Genomic DNA, 21,809 nt, shown 5'->3' on the forward strand with positions numbered 1-21,809 from the left:
TTATTCTATCAAAATCACTGTGATCAAAGACCTGAGCTTTGCTCAAAATTTTCCTACTGACTTGTACAAAAACGTTGATAACTCTCTCATTTTCAAACAATAAATATCTAAAGAAAGGTGGTAAGACATTTCCTATCAAATTATCCTTCATATACATATTCATGCACATACATACTCATGCATTTATACATACATACTCATGTATTTATGTATATACAGTATTCTATACGTACACACTCATATGTACTCATGTATGTATACATAGTACACATACATTATCCTCATGCATTTGTATTTTCTCTAGGTTTCACTTCAGTTGAAAGTTAGTCAAACTTGCCAAATAATCGACAAAAACTGCATTTACCATGATGATTTAAAAATGGGAGAACTGTGAAGAAATGACGTTATTGCCTCATTTGTGATTCTAAACAATATTGTGATGTAACTCGTGTTCCTGAGAAAATTTTATACCACTTAAAATTCAATGTGTCCCCTCAACAAATTTCTCCTACGTTGAAAGTTCCGATGTCCCTGCAAATAGTGTACATAGTCTTCTGAGCGAAACATGGTTCAAAAGTCATTACGCAGTGGAATATGAAGTCAGATGCAATGTATTTACGCGATCATTTATTTCACTGGCACATACTGGCAAGCTATAATATACAGTGGTCTGAAAACTTTTCATATTCAAGCTCATTACAAGGTTTAAACTTATTGCGTTTGTTTGGTGTTGTATTTTGCAAGAGAATCGATATAAGCGTTGAACAATGTCTGATTAATTTCAGAAGTGTACTCTATTTATACAGGACAACGAAAAAAAAATCTACAAATATAAGTCAGAACTACTGCGGGGAAACATTTCTTCTTCTTTTTTTGAACGAGTGATCGTCACTTTTCCTCTTTGTCTGCCATGAGAAAAAGAAAAACACAAACACTTTCGTACATTTAAGACACAAAAAGTGCTGCCTTTCCATAATCATTGTCCAATCTTCTTCAAAAATAGGTTTCTACCATACATACACTGTACATGACTTAATGTGTAGTAATTACTGTAGGTTTCTTGCTGGCATTTGTGGGTACCCATATGTTACACTGATAATAATCAGTGGTCATTTATTGGTCATCAATGTCGACATCCAACCAAGTCGACATCTAACTTTCTCGTTAGATTTCAACTTGTTATTACTATTTCTCCTTTCAAAAAAACAAGAACAACTGTCTTTTCTATGAGACTTTTCAAGAAAGTTTACACCTTACAAACACACCCGTTAATTGTGAGTTCAATCTCTATAACATCGGAGATGAGTTTATCAAATTAGAATAGACATCACATTTGTTTATGCAATCCTAAATTGAAAGAAAATAATATAAACAATACAATACTTCAAAAATTGTGTACTACTGATCAAAGTAGACCAATAAGTAATGACCACTGTCATCGCTACCAATGCTACGTCATTCCCTGAATTGTACAATAATTGATTTAACTGATGGTGTCATTTAGTTAGTCCGTTCCATAGCTGAAATTACACATATATAACGAAAAGTCTCATTTAATTTTGTCCGATGCCTTTGAAAAAAAAACCACTATACACTGTACTACGTTTCTTTCAAATACACCTGCAATGTTGAACAATAGTAAATTATAGAATATGTGTTCCTTTGCTAACGCTTTCCCGTTGAATACAAATTATGACCCAATTACTAATACAAAGCGTTAAAAGTAAGCGCTAATCGTATTTGTACAATAAAAACATGATGGGATATAGGAAGGGTTTTAAAAAGGAAGGCATTACATGCCATACAAAGTCCTGCATACAATTTTGTTCAGTTACGGACGACGAGATGGAGCCTGTTTTTGAACCACCAGTTAGGACCCCAATCTTCAGCCTCATCGCTGTCTTCTTCGGCTATCATCTCAATCTTACACGTCTTTCCTATTGGAGGAGAAACATTCAAGCAAACACTTAACTCATTGTAATATACTTGCCTCGTAATTTCTTTTTATTGAAAAGTGAGATATTGATTACCTCTTTTTTCATTTCACTGAATAGATATTATTAAAGTCCTTACCTTGATGATGACACTGACTCTCGATCAAGACATCAGTGTTATTAGTCTTTATAGAGACAGCAATGACACCTGATCCGTGAACATCGTTCGCAGACAGAAGCTTGCCTATAAGTAATGCTTTATGCAGACTCAGAATGATAGGCACGTAATCGTGTTAATGATAGACGCTAGTTTGGGTGTTTTAACAGCAAGTGTTATAAATTTTTAGATATGTTCAAACAGTGTGTAACAGGAAAGAATCGTACAAAAATATATAAATGATCTGGAACTATAATTACTAGATTTTTTCTTTGTTTGTTTGTTTTTATTTCCGAAACAATAAAATCCTATACAAGATAAACAGATTGAACATGACATAACTGAAACACGAATCAAGATCGAAGTATCAAAATACAACGAAAACAAGTTGACATGTGACAATGATGATAACATGTGACGATGGATAGCCCACTTCAGATCTATCAACATGATGGATCTGTTCTTCCATGGGGTCCAAGATTTATAAACCTATATAATAACTAACATATCTTTAATTCGTACCAAACATAATATCTAAAATCATATCACAAAACAATCCCTCAACCCCCCCGGACTCATCTTAAATCTCTGGTGACATAGGGTAATATACATGAAAATACATAGAACATATATTCATCCATTCATTTTGAATAATTCTACTATTTTAGGGTTCAAAATTTACATATACAATTTATGATTTCTCTATTAAAATCAGTAAGGCTGCTGGACTGTCTAATAGATGTCTAATAGACAAAGGCAGATCATTATATAACGTATACCACAATATAAAAATATACGTTTCCACTTTTGAGAATTACGGGTTTCGGTAAAATCAATTTCTCAAATTGTCTTAAAGAGTAACGGATTTCTTTGTAAATAAATTTATCACGTAAATAGTAGGTGCCATTTCATGAAGAATTTTGTACATCATCAAAACATGCCTTGTGCTGCGACTTTGTAAAGTTTCCCACTTTAGATTATCATGAATTTCACTTATTGATTTATGTTCAGACGACTTTACTTTGAGTATTATCCTGGCTGCTATTTTTGTAGTTTCTGTAACGTTTCTACATGGACTTTGGCTGCTGAGTGCCAGATCACATCACCATATTCAAAATGTGGTAAAATTACGGAATTATACCGTAATTTCATATAGTTGATTCGTTGACGAATCCTCTCATTCTACCCAAACAAACTTATCATCTTACTAATCTTTTTACACAATTGCCCAATATTCAAGTCCCATATTAACTGCGAATCAATAATGCCTAGATACTTGAAGCTTCCTACTTGAGATGTTTTGTTCTTCATTCTTGGGGAGCAAGTTGAGTGTACTTTATTTATGAAGCATATGTTTTGTACCGATTAAAATAGAAACAGTTTTTGAATAGTTTACTTGCAACTTATTATGATTCATCCACACGCTTAATTTCTGTAATTCTTCACTAAGTACATGTTCTATTATTTTTGGATCTCTATTTGAAAAAAGTAGATGACAGTGTCGTCTGCATAGAAATGTTTCGAACATTTATCAAAGCAGTTTGGCAAATCGTTTATGAATAAAAAAAAATATCGGACCAAGATAAACAACTCACAATATTAGATTTATGGTCTGAGAGATACGTAAACAAAAGAATCATACTCAATAACGATATTTCATTGAAACATAACATTACGTTGACCTTTATTTTGTTGACTTTACCTAGGCACTTGATTTCTGTTTTGGATCTAAAGGAGTCCGTACGTGTTCACTCGTTAGGTGTATATATAACGGAATATACAATCTGATACTAATGAAACTCAGAATGAGATATGTATTTCCACAATCTTATAATGACCTTGTTTGACATTGCAGGCTGTATAATTATATTTCCTTCTTACTACAAAAGATTTACAATCGACACAATCTACACAATAATGGTGCTATATGATAATGTCAAATGCCAGTGGTTTCTCACCATACATCCTCTCAAAGTCTACCATCTCCACGGGACGGCAAGGGAACTCCTCCTCCGCATCGTGACCATGCCCGTGTTCCTGGTTGTCATGGTGACCGTGTCCATGATCATCATGACCTGCTGAGCCTCCCTCCGCATCTGTAATGACAAAGGGCAGACGAAGAATATCATTGTACTAGATGATGTTATCTTCGTAATATACCGCACTCAAATTCATCACAGAATTCGAGATTTGGTTTTCTCATGTGAAACAGAAAACTCACGTTTGAAAACCACATGTGAATTCAGGAAATTTTGCATGCATTCATGCTCACCTGAAAATCAGCGTAAGATCGTATAGCAAACAACCTTTTTAAAAAATCCAATGAGATAAAGGTATGTATAGGGATATGCAGGCAGATATACATTTTGACGCAAATGGTTGATGGCATCAGTGACATAATGTTGAAATTATATTACAAATTATGCACATATCAATAAGAAGTTTTCTAAATAACGAATACATGTATATTTGTATGATACTCTTGGCTAAGAGTTTTTCTCACCTTCTGTCTCTCCAAAGGTAAAAGTTTCTGCCAGGATTCTACCCCCAGGAGATAGAAGAGACAAGAGCAGTTCTCCATATCTGGATAAACACAGAAACAAACATGGTAGATATCCCTATCATGCCTATAAAGACAAACACAACTTTGTAGAGTGTTCTCATATTGGGACAACAAAGACTTTAATGTACTATAATAGAGACAAACAAGTATAAACTATATTACAAGGTCTTAAGCTCTTTCCCTATTTATAGTCTTCCTCTTCTTCGGACATATAGGAACGAAATTCCAGCTACAGGAGCTGTGATAACATTATATGCATCTCTCCTCCTTTTGAACCAGAAAATCTAAAATGGAATCATAAGAAGATTATCTGCCTTTTTTATAGTTGTATAAGAGCGGAAGTCTCTGGTCATCTCTTTGAAGATATTCTTCTATCTTATCATGATAATTTGGAATACGGGAACGAATTCGTATTTGACAAAGTAAAGCCAAGTTAAAAGCAAAGTATACTGCAGTTGCAGCTAGAACAGCACAATGATTATGTTCATAGCAAAGGAAAATTCGATTGGACAATGTGCTATAATTTCGGCACCATCATTTAGCAAGATATAGCTGTGCCTTGAAAGGTAAGTGTTTTAAGATAAATATTTCCAAGGCGTCATGATTGAGTGTCGCGTTAAATGTATATAACTTTGTTTGAAGTTCAGCTTCAACCTGCTTACTACTGAGGAAATGAAATGAAATGAAATGAAATGAAATTTATTCATATTCCACATAGTGGACATTATATCATAAATATAAAGAGTATAACACATAGTGGACATTATATCGTTTACTATACATAGTATAATATATACAAAATATCGTGATATTTTTAGATAAAAATACAACATGTACAAATGTGGAGGGGACTACGGAGAAGCACTGCTTGTTAAATGTATTCCCCCTACAGAATACAGACAAAATGATATCAAAGAAAAGGCGAAGTGTTATAACGAAAACACTATATATTATTTACAAGGACACAATTATGATCCCTGGTACGGATATACATGTAATGTTACACAGTACAGGTCTATGCACAAAGTGTTTACAGTGTGCATTTATATATACCATTTATAGAATAATGAATGAAACAGAAGATGACCTTTCGAGTATTCTTAATGAAAGTACTTCTAGAAAACATTGGTTGAAATATGCAGACATTTAATTACCATGAAACCGATTGGAAAGAAAATATTTTGAGCTTATACTTAAAGCTATTTAAGCTCTACTGAGGGCTACAAGGAGTATTCTATAGTCAGAAATGACATAACAAGAAACCTACCTGACTCTTTCCTGTGGAGGTATGTCAGTCATTGCCCCAGATTCCCACATCCCATCAACTTTCCCTATAAGATTCCTGCACGTAATGATTATACACAAGCACGTGAATATTTACACATATGTAATACTTGCAATTACATATGCAATACACACAAGTATGAAAATGCCCTCTGTAACCACTTCCGCTCGCACTCCATAAATTTTCTTTCTTTTCCTTTTCACTTACATTTCTTCCTTATTCATTTTTTTTTTACTTACTCGCTTAAAGCCTATACATTTTATTTTTCAAGCACGCTATTGAAATCAAGCAACTGCTTATGAGAATATGATGGCAGTCTCCTGCGTTTGGCAGTGATTATTTCCAAGAGATTAGTAACATGATTACATGGCGATGTTATTAATACACGATGTATTACCTTTAAGGTATACGCAATGATATTGGCCTATTATTTTTGTTGAATTATAGCACTGTATTTTGTACCTTAATCAGGTTCCATATTCCGAAACATACAATTTCCTATACCTTATAGATGTTATATAATCTGACAATGAAATAGGAAATGTTATTCCGAAGGTTCACTGATCCGAAAATGAAATAAAGTTCCTTGATTCGATAAACAAAAGAAAATGTGTACTAGTGAACCTCTGGAATTACGAACCTCATTTCGTTTTTGGATTAATGAACCTTCGGAATAATGGCCTTTTTGTCATTTTCAAATTAACGGACCTTTGTAGTAACGAACATTCGAATTAACTAACCGTAACCGTATTCAGATATGTATCCAATGTATGTCGTGTTATGTATGATTATAATTATTTGTGTTTGAAAATGCAGAAATGAAGTAAAGAAAATAAATAGAGATTACTAATACGAGATAGAAAAAAGATATGTATGACAAAAAGATACATACATACATGCATATCATGATTATGATTATAGGGTATTCATTCTTTACAGCCTATATGATACATTCCCTGATATCACAGTGTCACGAACCGTCATAGGGGGAAAATGCTTGAAGAAGAGTGTGCTTCATTTGAAAAATGCTGTCTGCATAACGTAATACATTGGGTTTTTTTTTTATTCTTCTCGGGTAACAAAATTACAAAAACAGTGAAGTGAGAAAATGGAATTGATTTCAAGCGTTTGACATGCTTTTTGGTAACAATTATTATCTTTGCAAAGAATTAAGTGTAACAGAGTGAGCCATTGATAAACAGTGGGCTTAACTTTAATGCTTACTTATGAAATGGATATCTTTTCCGCTTTCACAAACTTATTTAGGGTGTTTGAGGAACTAGCTGTGCTTCGATATACAAGTAACACAGAAATTTAGAAATTTAGGCCTCATCTTCTTACAATGCAAAAATTAGCCGTCTTGATTCTTAAAAGTAAGCAGTACAAAATTATCAAGTTTTCGTGACTCAGATATCAGGCCTGACGGTACAATTTTCCATCTAATCGTGATGTACACTTGAAGCACTGGGAACTTGGGAAGCACGTTTATATACTGACAAGAAATTTACAACTCACGTGTCCAGATCAAAAATGTTGCATTTGTACAGGGTCAGTTTGCCATCGTCACTCTAGAGTCAAAACAGAAGAGGAATTCACTTCAAAACTCACCAATCTGTTTGCTAGTCAATTCTTCGGTATACTTAACGAGAGTTAAGCTTTACATGATCAAGATTTTCCAGCCTTCTCGAAGCTACCATTTATTTCTTTTTTCTCGCCTACCGTGTTACCTTTGTTTTCCCTAATGTAAGCATGACTGTTTTAAGTCTCTGTCTCTCTTTCTCTCTCTCTCTCTCTCTGTATATCATATATATCTTTCTATGTCCCAACCCCATTTGACTATTCCAAATGCTGAGATTGAGAAAACAAAAGTGAAAACTGATGACAAAAACCCTTCCACAAGAATTGCTAACATGAGAAAATGGATAGCTAAACTGTAAAAGAATTACGTCTACTGAGGCAAATATATGTGTATCTGGACTAGGAACCACTGTAATGACTCAAATAGCAAGTATACCATGTATACATATAGGTACTAACACTGCATAATATTTAGAAGTCAATACGAATGGACAGATATTTAAAGTGAAAGGAAGAAAGAAATCTTAAATTTCAGCAACAAATCACTCTATCGGACTAACAAAAGTAGACAAATGGCTGTCTTACGTACACGTTGGTATCAATTAAAGTCAATTTTTATTTGAATTTCACCTTGTAGCATTTTCCACTAGGAATGGAAGGAACGCTGCTCTCCGTGTATTTGATTCCATGCCTTTCCAGAAACATTGTGAGAGCCTTGTCCACCAGCTCCACACCAATCACCTCGTGACCTTGCTCTAGTAACCTATAAGTTTCGACAAAGCATGTATTTCATAGGTTATATATTGTGCGGTAGACTTGCATTGAGCAAATCGAGGACATATATATATATATATATATATATATATATATATATATATATAATAAGATATGGATTTTCTGAGACAAATGTTTACAGTAATAGCATACCACTTTCACACCATATAAAATTAATTGGTGTACAATCACACCAGGCCCTCAAAAAAAAAAAACCAACAACAAAAAACAAAACAAACAGAACAGCCAGAATAAATGCAGACAAGAACAGCAACAAGAAATCAGAATGGCTTCAGGACATAGCGATGCTTTTATATTGAACAGCATAGTCTTTGGAGACCATTCCATACATTTGAATGGGAATATACAAAGAAAAGAGAGAAAAGTTGAGGCCGCGTCATTACTATTTGGACAATTTATAGGGCAAAGTTCATCTATTCACCACATCCATGAACAATTAAAAGCGAGATGACGCAGGTGCAGACACTGTCTGTGGCTTATTTGAGCATTCTGTTGGCTAGCAGAAGGCCTATATACACAGCGCATTTGGGGAAAACATGAAAATAAATTCTACAAAGTTTGATTTTTCAATGTGCATATAGAGCGAGAATAGAAAAGCGAGGGGGAAATGCTTAAAGAGTGAGCTGGTGTATGGGTGTAACCTTGTAGAAATAGACTCTGGCAAAGTTTATATCCCACGGAGCTTGAAAAGTATGCAGACTTCAAAGAACATTTAATGGATCATGCAGGGAACATGACTGGCGATCTAGTGTCGTTTTTGCACTAAAGGTTTATAGGTTGAAAGGGACGAATAACTGAGGTTGATATACACAATATCATTACCAGTGTAGGTCCCTAGCAGCTCCACACATGGGGACAAAGATGCGAAGATTAGACTTCCCGTCAGTCAATCTGCTGATATGTTCCTTTAACCACCTGCGGATGAGATTCATTCATAGTTGGACAAGATTTACGAAAACGCTTATACAGAATGATTATATGAATTGCAACCTTGGCGTTTATTCTATGACTTATCTGAATGATCTGTAACATATTAAGGTATAGTTTATTAAAACATGACTGCGGACAGCTGACTGAGATAGATACCGTAAATCATATATAGCCACAGTGTCTTAGATAAACAAGCTTATAGGCTTATATGATTTTGCACGAATATATGAAGAAATCTTGAATCAAGTTGGATTGCAGACATTGTTCATGTTATATTTCAACACATTACCCAGATTTAGCTCAAATCCGAAATACGTTTCATGTTCACTACTATTGAAAAATGCTTGATGCTGTAAAAAGGTGACAGTCAGTTTAAAGATTCATTCTGCACAGATCACATACATACGGACTTACTTGCTGACATCTCTGTTTGCGTTCTTACAGTCTCCCTCGTACCACGCATCCTGCCACTGTTTTTCATCTGCATTGCGCCCTCCTACAATATGTTCTTCGTGGTCATGTTCGTGTTCTCCACTCTGCGCCATTTTGTCTTTTGATACAGCCTCTACGAGACAGATATGTCATTATCAGAATCTATATTTAATATAAAGCCGTATCAGTGTATAGAGGGAAGACACATGCATACTTGAGAATGTCGTTGTCGTTGTTCAAAAAGTAAAGGCGAAATAAATCATCAGTATTGACAGCATAATGATTATTATATCAAGAAGAATATCTGTAAAATAATAAGTATATATAAGCCCTTTTGATGTGATGCATTTTGCTAAGTCACACTACCTTGTTTATAGAAGAACACTACCACAGCTCTATAATTAGTCTGAAATTTCCTTTCTGATCGATGTATACTAAACTTTCAGGGGAAAACTTTCAATGGGCTCTGCATGTATCCTCCAGTGTAGAGTACAATTATGATAATGAGGATTTACGCGTCAATGAATTTTACTAGGTCAAGGTTAGTCCCTGTTGGAGCGTCTTGCATGGAAAATAAGTATGTCTTATGCTAAACACGGGCCGCGCAAAGTTTATTTATTGTTGTTAGGTTTTAGTGTGTACATGTGTGGGGGGGGTGCTCGTGGTTGGTTAGATCAAGGATCATAATGTTCCCTTCCCACGTACATCCCCTTACCCCTTTCGTTTCCTTTTCGACGGGTAGAGCCTTCCAAAGTCAATATTGGTTTTAAAATTCTTTTTATTGTTTTGTTTATTTGTTCTAGCGTGTGGCCTATGTCGGGGTGGGGTGGGGGGGGGGGGGCTGCAGCCCCTTTCAGCCCTCTCCTCACCCTGGTCACCCGCGGTCCCGGTGGTAGGTAGCAGTTGGTACAATCTAAACGCAGGTAATTCCTTACCAGGTATTTTTGCGTCCCTGGTATAACCACATGGGATATTTTTTCCAAGGTTAGGGCACAGTAAGAGTTCTGTGGGTTAGGGAACCCTTATCCACCTTTGACCTTCGAAGTATTGAGTAGGCCTTACAGTATCGCCCTTCTGCTTGAGGACAATTCCGAAGCAGGGCATCGTCGCCGGTTCGCGCATCAAAATTCAGTACTAAAACCTTAAAAATATCGACATATTGATTACTTTAAGAGTAAGCAGAACATTATTCTAGTAGTAACGTTAGAATCTAACCTCATCTTTGAACTTGGTAATGAGTCTGTGCATTTCCTGTCATTATTTGAACACTGAAATATATTATATGGTATTATGTACCAATGAATAAGTTATCAAGATTTAATCTTTTAACTGCACTCACAATGGAGCGCAGTATATAAGTAGTTTAATATGTACATACACACTAGGTCTACTTAAATATTACGCATCATCGCAATATCAGGGCCTTGATAACAAGGACAGTCTAGGCATTTACAGTCATGCACACACATTAATCTTTGAAAAGACATGGCAACGTAATGCCTACTGGCTTTATATGCACACTCCACTCATACCTACCGCAGCCTTCCAGTCAAGTCCACACGAGGTTGTGATGGTTGGGTTGTGCTGTGTGCACGTTCACTGAGCTGTTCACAGTGCTATAAATATGGACAGCCATCACATGAACACACAAAAGCAGATTATAACAAATACATAATGAAATCGTGCGCGGGACACACAGCACACAAAGAGAGGTATTTCCCGCACTTGTAAGAGTGCACACTACAAATATTTACAGTTTCAAGTTCATCAAACACGGGTGCGCTTTTACGAATGGTGATCCTGATGACCAATCCGGGTGACCATGGATACAGATCATATATGCAAATAATGATGCGCGTTCACTAGTGACTGTTTCTCACAATCATAATGCATATCAAGCATGCGGAAGCAGTTTGCAAGGTTTATACCGTGTATTATGATAAATGTTGCAAGTAAACGATCAAAATCACTCGGCAACTTTAATACGTATGACAGTGATATTTAAAGTATTATATAGGTCTACATACGATCATGTCAAAAAATTAAATCAACTGTTATGACTCATATACACACATTCAAAATTTTTCTCCATAGAGCATTCAAGAATTATAAAACCGATTGGCCTTGTTTATGCTTCCAATATTGATACGTGTACTTACAAGGCACAAGCTATTCTTAAATTGTGTATAGGCCTATAAGCTTAAATCAGGAAGTTTATTGTAAAATATACCATGATATGTTAGAAAATTTGTTTTGTGTCATATATCAGGGGCAGATCTAGCTCTCTGCTAAAGTGGGGGGGGGGGGGAGTTGATTCAAAGACGATGGATCATGACAAGCCAAAACGAAGGAAAGAAAAAAATCTTCACATTTTTTGCTGCCACTTCTCTCCCAAATCGACTGACAAGCAAAAACAAAAACAAAACTAAACTAAACTAAACAAAACAAAAAAACAAAAACCGCAAGGAAGGTTTAAACAACCCTTAACCCAAAAACAAAACAAAGAAAAACAAAGAAAAATGAACCCAAGGGGGTTAAAGCGCCTATACCCCCCTCTATAGACCCGCCACTGTGTATATTTTTGTTGAATACATGTATATGATTTTTCTTTTGTTATTGTACCTCACATCAACTTTGAATCAAAACTTGTTATCAACGAAGCAGAATGTCCTGCATGGATTTGGGTTAAAAAAAAAAAAAAACCTTGGTTTTCGAGTTTGTTTGCTAGAATTTTTAAGACTTCTCATGTCTGAAATCACACTGAAAAGTTTTTCAAAACACAATCGCTTGACCGGAAATATTCCATTGTTGTCATCATTCCCTCACATTTCGGCATTTTTACTGTTTTACTATAATTATATCTTCTATTCTATGGTAACAGTCCTTGTTCTATTCTTGTTTTGAAACTGTTTTGTGTATATTCCCGTGTTATGTTCTATGTATATATATAATACAGGGGTGGATCCAGGAATTCTGTAAGGGGGGGGGGGCACAACTAATATTTCTGATTCCACTTCCGGGTTTCATTTCATTTTGCTCTTTTTATTTCTTTTGTTTTAACAAAAAATAAAGGGGGGGGGGGGCATGCGCCGGTTGCGCCCCCTCTGGATCCGCCACTGTTTTTATATGTATATTGTGTATATATACATATGTATATATGTATCATTTCATCATACATATATATACAGCTGTATACACACACACACACACACACACACACACACATATAATATATATATATATGAAGAGTTTGTTCGAAAAAACCGATAAGTCCATATTTGCCAAATGGAGATATTTGCGATTAAAGGTCAAGAAAAATAGAGAGAATAATAAGAACATTTTTGCTTCTTTTGACCATAACTTCAAAAATGTACCTGTATATGTAGTGACCAATATATCATTTAAAAGGTATTATTTTGTACTTTATAACAGAGACCGTACTTCGAAATCTTCAAAAATGGACTTTTTGCGAACAAACTCATGTATATATATAATTATATAAATATATACATGCATACATGCTTGTGCATATTCAAGTGATGTGAAATAAATGCAAAAATAATACAAATACCAATAAGCAAATCTGATGTTGGTCTTTAGCGATGTGGTAGTCAATAAATCTTTGGATGAAATACATGATGATTCTGTACGTGTATGTGAGGTTGTTCCTTAACACTTATTCTATTTCATCATGCTCTGATTATAAAACAGCTATGGATATGAATTACTAGTACATGTACTGGTGATGATTGTTGAATATAGTGTCTGCTCAACCAAGGAGCACAAAATAATTTTATGAAAGGCTGTAAGTTTACCCAATATACGACAATGGCACAAGAATTTAGCTTCACTGTAACAATACATTGTACTTGGTTGTTTATTTCACAAACAAGCCTATCATACAGCATTATGTACAGCATCTATTAAAAAATACACATGATAAAATCAGACTGTATGACACATAATCTCAAATGAATATCATATCTTCATCTTCCAAGGCTGCTGAATACTTGTTTATGTTTACAATTTGCATTGCAATGAGGACCATGTTAGACATTACACCTTATATGTACTCAGAGCACACAGACGGGAGGTTAGCAACAATTGCATACGGTTTCATTAATTCAAACATGGCTCTGTTGCATCAAAGTTGAGATCAAACACAAGTCAGAAAATCAAATCCAACTATCCAAATACTCAATTCTGATTGGCTGATACATATACCCAACTCAATTTGATTTCTGACCTATGTTTGATTGTCTGTTTATGCAGCAGGACCCAGGACTTCTACATGCTACTTCATGGGAGAAATCACCTGAAACTAATGGGAAACAAGCAATCAGTTTAACAGGACATAGTGCAATGGACTACTTTACTTTCCCATTCTAGAGATCTTTATGGGATGTTTCACTCAGTCCCTGAGAATATGCCTGTAGGACAATTGTCTCCTGGTGCAGTTCCCATAGAAAGCTATAAGTATCATAGACACTCACATTGCATTTACCATTTAACAAATAAAACAAAACATATTTCTCCTCTTGAAACTTGTCATCACATCTTCACATGTAATAGTCTTTTTTTTTTTGAATTTTATAAGACAAACATGCTATTTAGCAATATTTTGCAACGGACTCATTTGTGACACAGACGCAAATTATATTGATATATTTCCAGGTGAGGTTGGTTGAAAAATTGCTGTACACATGTATAGCATCCTTATCTTGAATCAAGACAACTGGGGTGTCTCTTCATTGAACAAGCTATCTAATGAACACAAGGATTCAGCCAATAGTCAAGAGTGACATAAATGCAACAAATTTCCAATCTGATGTTAATACAACGGACAAAGCTTGCTTTTCACAATATTTTTATCTACATTGACAGGACGAAGTAGGAATGCCCTTGTAATACATGCTTTTGTATCTTACACTAATAGCACACAATTTGGCATCTGAAGATAAAATCACTAGAAGCTTATGATAGGCAAACAGGAATGGATAGAGGAAAAATCAAATCAAACCATAAACATCACAAAATTTTCATGAAAAGACACATTTCATGTCCTCAGAGCGTTAACCATGTTGCAACGCTGGTCAAAGCAAAAATATGTTATTTTATTTTATTTAACTTGCTGAACAGCATGCATAAGTTTATTTCTCCAAGAAGATTACATTTTGATTATTGCCTATTATACAATTGCATGCAGCACTTTTTTTTTTGCATCTTCTTTTCTTTTTTAACTGAGTTTTACATCTTGAGTTATGATGACAGAACTACATAGTGCAGTAGTCATATCTCTGTCATATAACATACTTCTCTGTTGGTTTGACACTCCAGCAATGTCATACAAACACAAGCATGATTTTAACTGGAAAGATTGGCAAACCTCTACTCAGTGCAGAGTATGACATGTTGGAGGAATTAACTTCTCCATAGCTTCTGTATGAGTTGATATAATTTTATTTGTAATTCAAATCCACAGGAATATCAGCAACTGTATCAATAATGGGATAGCCCATAATTTTGTTATCTCATTGCACTATGATAACAAAGATTACATCAAGTAATGATGAGAAAACAGGCGAAGAGGAATGACAGAAAGAAATATATTACTTTGATGCTCTGTAAACATATGACTAGAAAGAATTAGGTCATTAGTTCTTTGTCTTACAGGGCTACTATTCACATTTCAGGTCTAAGCAATTGCAAAAGGTAATCTCTATTATTATTCTCATCAACTTCACAAATAAAGTTATTACAAGATTGTGCATTACAGTGTAATAAATACCAAACTATTCAATATCAAGAGATGCATGCAACCAATGTTACATCTGAATGTTTCATGCATTAGTTGCATTATTTTCTGCTTTGATGTCATAACTTTCCGAATAAATAAAATTGTTTGTCTCAAACCGAAAATGCAGGAAAAATTGTCAACCTATATGAATACTAAAGACAGCACATCAGTAGATAGATACTGTATGCTGGTACAGTGTACACTGTAGTCTTTCATCCATGCATACACTCATGAACAGGGCTGCATGTCACTCAACTAATTTGACAATTATCATGAAGCACTGCACTGGTGTCTTCCAATGTGCCATGTGAACTTACAATCTCAATAAAAGCAGCAAAAAGAGCAATTATTATCATCATTGTCTCTATCACCATCATCATCATCATCAATATCTCATGACAGTCTGAACGAGCATCAAGCATAAGACAGTCTGTTTACTGCTTTAAAAGCTAGTGCAGAAGCTAACTATGTAACTGCAGACACACCGTACACACACGTCACATTTTTATGCCTCACTAGTTTGGCAGTACATGTTTTCTCCCGCGGTTTGAGAAAATTACAAGCAAAAGTTTTCTGACTTTGTATTCACAAGTCCCTACAAAACACTTTTCCACATCAGCTATAAACATGTATGCTATGGAAGTCTTCATATTTTTCAAAAGTAACAAAAAAAAAGCAATGTAAGACACATCAAGCGTCCTTTTAAAAAAAGAAAAAAAAAGTGATGAAGTAACATTCATTAAAGCATTTCAAGTGTTGAAATAGACTTCTTCATACCCATCACACATGCATTTCCTGACACTGAAAGGCTTTGTCTAGCGGTCTTCATGTTCTCGCTGCTGGCAAGATATTTCAAATTTATCCTGAAAATGAGACTAAATCTCTCTAGTCCATGAGATCTAGTAGTAAAAGTGGCAAACAAGCCAATACATGCCTTACTGTGTAGCTCATCTCATCTGAGGGAATCATGCGATGCGTAGCACCCCCTCACTCACTGAACAAATTTTTCAGTTTGGTCTTGTCTTCGCGGTCCTTCTGCTTCTCGGTCTCATCGATGATAGCTAGTTCCTTGCGGATGCTGGCTCCAAGCTTTGTGTCTAGTTTGGCAGCCTTTGTGAAATCCTTCCTGGCCTCAAAGAAGTTCCAGCATGCTGCATGTGCCTTGGCTCTTCTATACAGTGCCTTCACATTGTCTGGGATTGAATGGGAAAATTTTGATACCAAATATAATATCCAACAAAGCAGAACCTTTGTCCATTAGTTTGTGTTCAACATTCACTCTCACAGACAAAAGTTTGGTTTTTTTTTTCCAATTTGCTGCTTATTTTTTCAATTTTGATTCATCTATTTATTTTATTTTTGCATTACAGAACTGATTATGACGGATACTTAAAGGGGCATTCCAGACTATTTTCATAATTTCACATCATGTGTGCATAAATCGACAGCTCCATGTATAGATTTGTGGAACTTATTGTGGTCCTTGAGCAGACAAACCAATACTCTAAAACCTAAAGCAAATAATACACTGAACAATAGGCGTTTTCACATCAGCCCAATGTTTCGAAACAGTGCTCTATTTTGCTGACTATTTTCTGCGAAAAATATCTCGAGCTTGGATTTTTATCGGGCTGATGTGAAAACGCCTATGGATGACATATGACATAGGAGGCTCACATATTTCAGAAATGTAGCAGTGAAATTCCATTACAATACTGCTTGCTTAACAAGTTCACCTGTTTAGAATCTATGCATGCCTTCTTCTTCTCTTCTGCTAGCTTGAGCCCCAACTCATGCATTCTTATGGTGAGGCTGCCATGCCATCAACCTTATACATTACATTTTTTTTTTTAAACATTCTCATTATTCATCCAAATCAATCTAAATTCTGAAACTCTGTACACAGTATAACTACTTTATAGTTGTTCAAATATGAAAGTCTGAAAATCATCTGGAGGTCTCCTTTAGGAGATCCATGTGCTTTCAAATTCATTTCAGTAAAAAAATGTAGTAAAAGAAACATAAGTTGTTAAAAGTGTTAACACCACAACATGTATCCATTTAGAACAAAGTTGCAGATCTATTGCATGACTGCCATAGACCGGCAGAGTATGAGAAACACATCTCACCTTCATCCTTCTCCAAGACTGTGGTGGTGTGCTCAATGACCTGGTAATACTCCTTGAGATAGAGTTTACACTGGGCAAAGTTGAGGAGGAACGGAATCTTCTCTCCGTCGAGCTCCAGCCACTCTGCACTGTTGGGCTTCTCATGCAGCAGCAGGTTCTCCAGGCACCCCAGGGCCTCGGCATACTTCTCAGCTGCTCTCACGTAGTCGCCCTCCTTGTAGAGCCGGTTGCCCTCCTCTCGGAGCTGCGGAAGAACAGCCCGCTTCTGCTCGTCGTTCATAGCCCAGGCCTCCAGGCGATGCTGCCCGGGCTCCTCGATGCTGACGATCTCCATTGTGAACTTCAGGGGCTCAAGCTTGTTCATGAGGGCATCCAGGTCCTCATAGCCCAGGCCAGACTTGTTGACCTGCGCCATGCCACAGCAATGCCTCTCCTCCGTAATCTTCTTGCCATGCCTGAAGTCACGCAGCTTGGCTTCTACTGGTGGGTATGATGTCAAATGCTGCAGGACAGATGATATGGGCATTTCACAAGTTTACAAAAGGATATTCATCTTGACACCCATGTTGACGCCTCAAGAAATTTTACAGGAACTTTAACTTTATTCAGCTACAGTGGATTATCCTTGGATTGTATCTACCCCACAAATGAATTTCATTTAACTTGTTGAGGACAGACTGATTTTGTTATAACACGCATTTTCCATAGACACCTGCCTGAGTATTCTCGGGACTCGTCTTCAACGGATTAAGAGAGACATTACTCCATGCAGAATTCCAATTTCAATGCAACATTTAAATAAAGGCATACATCCTGTGATTTTTTTTTTTTAAATAGTCAAATTAGGCCATCAGTAATTTCTCCCCATAAGCACTGAACTTCAATTGAACTTTATCAGATCAACTGATGAGGTCAAACTAGAACCAAGATCAGCTGTATGATAAGAAATCTGACTATTTTAAGCTGTGAATTTGTCAGTTGACTTATGCATGGAGTAGCAAGACATACCACTAAATTGAGACGTTTAGGGGACTATGACAACTTGCTTCAAGAATCAATGAAAGGTCATGTTTTTAATTATAATAAACCTTGCTTTTCTTCTTCATTTTCTGAAGTATCTTAGATTTTCACTGATTCACAGTTTCAACATGGTTGCCTTTCTCGAACATAACTTTCCCACTGAAGTTAATCCTCATTTAGCATAAACACCGTCCCATTCTTTACCTTGAGACATTAAAGATTCTACAGTGCTTTAGAGCATGGCTTGTGCCATCAGATATTGTGCATCAAAATTGCTGCAGCAGTAATATACAAATGGATCTCAAAACCAAAATCAAGGAAAGAATATATCAGTAATTTTCATCAAAACTCATACCAGGTAATGTGTATCCAAATACATTGTTAATGTATAAGTTTGTTTGAAATACATGTATACACACACATAAACACACAAATATATGACAGGGACAGAGAGAGACAGAAAGAGATTTATGGTATGCAGCTTTCTAACTAGAGAGAAACGCACCTCAGGATCTACCAAGAATTCTGCAACTTCGTCATGCCGCATTGTCTTCAGAGCATTCTCCCACACCTCAAACTTGAAGGATTTTCCTGTGAGGATCTCCATGGGTTTGTTGACCTTCTTTGTGTCCTCAATGACTGTCCCATCTTCGTCACACTTACTGCATTTGTAATGAAAGGTGACCTAAAACATAAAAACAAACAAACAAACTAATTTTTCACTATCAAATTGACATAATGTACTGTATGTAGGACAGTATAACAAAACACAATCTAACAAAATTATGAGCACTGCGTATTAGGACTATTCATCACCATCAAAACAAAGATTATTATGCTATTACACTTGACAAAGTAACCATCATGCACTTGAATTTAGATTTTATTTGGGTAATCAAATGTCTCAATTGCTTTAGACTTATCAGAATTAGATAGCATTTTAATGTTTCTAAACGAGATTGAATTTGAACAAAGATTGATAAATAACATTAGTAAAACCATATCGATGATTGTAAGCTGTCCAGGGCAATGTTTGATAGCTAGGAACTCAACAAGAGCCATCTTGGTCATGTGACTATGATATTGTTTGCACTGCGCTTAAAACGGCAGTCATTCTTTGACCATCATTTCTCTAAAGGTCTTAAATGACCCCAACTTTAAGTAATTGGGAATAAAATATTGTCCGAACAGCCATAAAATTCTACACTTTTGCTGCTTCTGCTCTGATTTCAATTGACTGAATTAAAATTGATACTACATTTACCCCCCTCCCACATCATCTACCTACCTTTGTTCCATCAGGATAAAGTGGAAGGGATCCTTTCCCTGGATGTACTATTGATTTCTTGATTCCATAGCCGAGACCAGTTCCAAGCCCTGTCTCCATCTTTCAGTGGTTTCAGCCTGCTGTGCCTGTGGTAAACAGTGGTCATATCTCTCATGAGCTTGTTGAAGGTTGCAAGTAATATCATGGTTTCATAAAGTAGCACATCTGATCCAAATCTGAGCTAGTGGTGATTTCAGATTTGGATGAGGTATAGATACAGTGAGGTTCATTTATCTAACGTAGGCCCTATTTGAATTATATGTAGGCCTAGCTCAAAAATTTCTGTATCACGATCATAACTTCCGCTTCAGATGCCACGACTCAAGTCAAGAGTAAACAGACCTAGTCCTAGGTACCCTTCTTATGAAAACAAAATCCCAACACTACATAGAAATACTAACAGGTACATCCATGGCATGCCATGTCATGAGCGTGGCTGCAAAATTTACAAAGAATGCAATAAGAAAACATGCAGGGTCCTAGAAGGCCCCTGCACCTTTTCTTTTTCTCTCAAATGACAATTGATCTGTCTGGACTGGTTATTGCCTGCATTTGTATTGTTGTGTTATTCATGTAGGAAGCACAAGTGCACACATACACAGACACAGCTGTAGTAATATACAGGCCTCATGACGCCTTCCGAGGGGCCTCATGAGGCGAGGCATTGTTCGGACGGGGGGCCGTCCTCATGAGCAGGTTTCCGGGGCCGTCCTCATGAGCAGGTTTCCCGGACTTAACCCCGTCGCGGGGCGCTGTAACACAGTACGGTACGTATTTGTCCGTATGGGGTCGCTGCTGCGGTTATCCCGGACTGAGCTAGCACCCGCAGCTCCGGAAGAGCAACTAGAGAACATTAAAGTTCTGGTCTCCGTTTCAGTGATAAGATTACTGATGCTCTATTGCTGTATTTAATCATTTCTACGTTACCCTCTGGAGCTCCGGTTTTAAAATCAAACTTTTTAATCTTATGCGATAGTGATTGTGAATAAAGAGTAACCCACACGAAACTATAGACGTGGGACTAAACAGATTACACTGATACGAATTAAACGAAAATCTTCATCATGCATCAGCACTACCTACGTTAACAGACAAATATAAACACCATGAATTAATAGTTATATCAAAATCCCATGTAAATTTCCTTCCAACTATCAAAGTTCACACAGTATAAAGCATTGCAAAAGGACAATAATCAAAACAAACCTTCGCGAGAGAGATCGGATCGTGACCAATGATAGAGGGCGCTACGTTCTTTAAATACGCCTGAGTCGAGATCTTTCTGCAAGCTACAAGATTTCCGAGAGGTAGACAAAAGCGCGAGGCGTGGTCCATTAATAAATCAATCGAAGTACGGGGGAATTTGTCTCTGCGATTGTTTTATCATTATACCTGGTCCAGCGAACCTGATCAAAGTACAACATTAACATCACGTTTATTCTCTGTATTAAGTCAATAAATCAAAATATAGTAGGGGGGGGGGGCAAGGATTTAGATGAAAATGCTAATACAGGTTTTCTGCTTCTGTGATGAGAGTAAAAGTGGAGATCATGATTTGTCACTGTATCACATCGTAATAATGATTTGAAAATAAATCAAATGGGTGAATTTCGACAATGCGAATGCCTTTCCGGGGGATGTTTCATCAACGTTTGTCAGCGCTGACAATTTCAGCAAAATCCTTGGTTTTGATTGGATGAGATGCTCTGGTCACTGACTGTTACGATGTGTTTACAACAGTAACAGACTTCGACAGTCACTCCTCCGACCTCTCGCTCTCAGATGAAGATATTTCCGGCGATGTTGAAGGAGTATATGCAGGACAATATTATTCAAACAGCATCGTCATCGATATCGTAGAC

At 36.3% G+C, this 21,809-nt stretch overlaps 2 protein-coding genes across 2 annotated transcripts; both read right to left on the reverse strand.

Annotated features, from left to right (window-relative positions):
- Positions 1-1,772: 1,772 nt before the first annotated feature.
- On the reverse strand, positions 1,773-11,449 carry LOC139711708 (probable thiopurine S-methyltransferase). Its single transcript, XM_071623568.1, has 9 exons — positions 11,211-11,449; positions 9,657-9,807; positions 9,135-9,227; positions 8,148-8,280; positions 7,455-7,507; positions 5,922-5,996; positions 4,595-4,674; positions 4,050-4,187; positions 1,773-1,937 (listed from the first exon to the last, which is right to left on the reverse strand). Exons 2-9 carry the CDS (start codon positions 9,785-9,787, stop codon positions 1,828-1,830), a joined length of 813 nt encoding a protein of 270 aa, XP_071479669.1. The 5' UTR covers positions 9,788-9,807; positions 11,211-11,449; the 3' UTR covers positions 1,773-1,827.
- A 3,415-nt stretch (positions 11,450-14,864) lies between these two features.
- Positions 14,865-21,196, reverse strand: LOC139711712 (AH receptor-interacting protein-like). Its single transcript, XM_071623572.1, has 5 exons — positions 21,154-21,196; positions 19,909-20,033; positions 19,126-19,305; positions 17,601-18,102; positions 14,865-16,664 (listed from the first exon to the last, which is right to left on the reverse strand). The coding sequence occupies exons 2-5, from the start codon at positions 20,005-20,007 to the stop codon at positions 16,459-16,461; spliced, it is 987 nt and encodes a 328-aa protein (XP_071479673.1). The 5' UTR covers positions 20,008-20,033; positions 21,154-21,196; the 3' UTR covers positions 14,865-16,458.
- Positions 21,197-21,809: the final 613 nt, after the last annotated feature.

The sequence above is a fragment of the Diadema antillarum genome, unplaced genomic scaffold, assembly GCF_040938485.1.
Source record: "Diadema antillarum isolate AM-2024a unplaced genomic scaffold, OU_Dant_1.0 seq00001690_RagTag, whole genome shotgun sequence".
In the NCBI taxonomy this organism is placed as follows: Eukaryota; Metazoa; Echinodermata; class Echinoidea; order Diadematoida; family Diadematidae; genus Diadema; species Diadema antillarum.

Coding starts and splice junctions, on each gene's coding strand:
- LOC139711708 (XM_071623568.1), bottom strand. CDS start 9,787: ATGGCGCAGAGTGGAGAACACGAACATGACCACGAAGAACATATTGTA. Junction 7,508..8,147: donor CTAGTGGAAAATGCTACAAG/GTGAAATTCAAA, acceptor TTTTGACTCTAG/AGTGACGATGGCAAACTGAC. Junction 1,938..4,049: donor AGACTTTGAGAGGATGTATG/GTGAGAAACCAC, acceptor CTCCTCCAATAG/GAAAGACGTGTAAGATTGAG.
- LOC139711712 (XM_071623572.1), bottom strand. CDS start 20,007: ATGGAGACAGGGCTTGGAACTGGTCTCGGCTATGGAATCAAGAAATCA. Junction 19,306..19,908: donor TTTATCCTGATGGAACAAAG/GTAGGTAGATGA, acceptor TTTATGTTTTAG/GTCACCTTTCATTACAAATG. Junction 16,665..17,600: donor AGTCTTGGAGAAGGATGAAG/GTGAGATGTGTT, acceptor ATTCAATCCCAG/ACAATGTGAAGGCACTGTAT.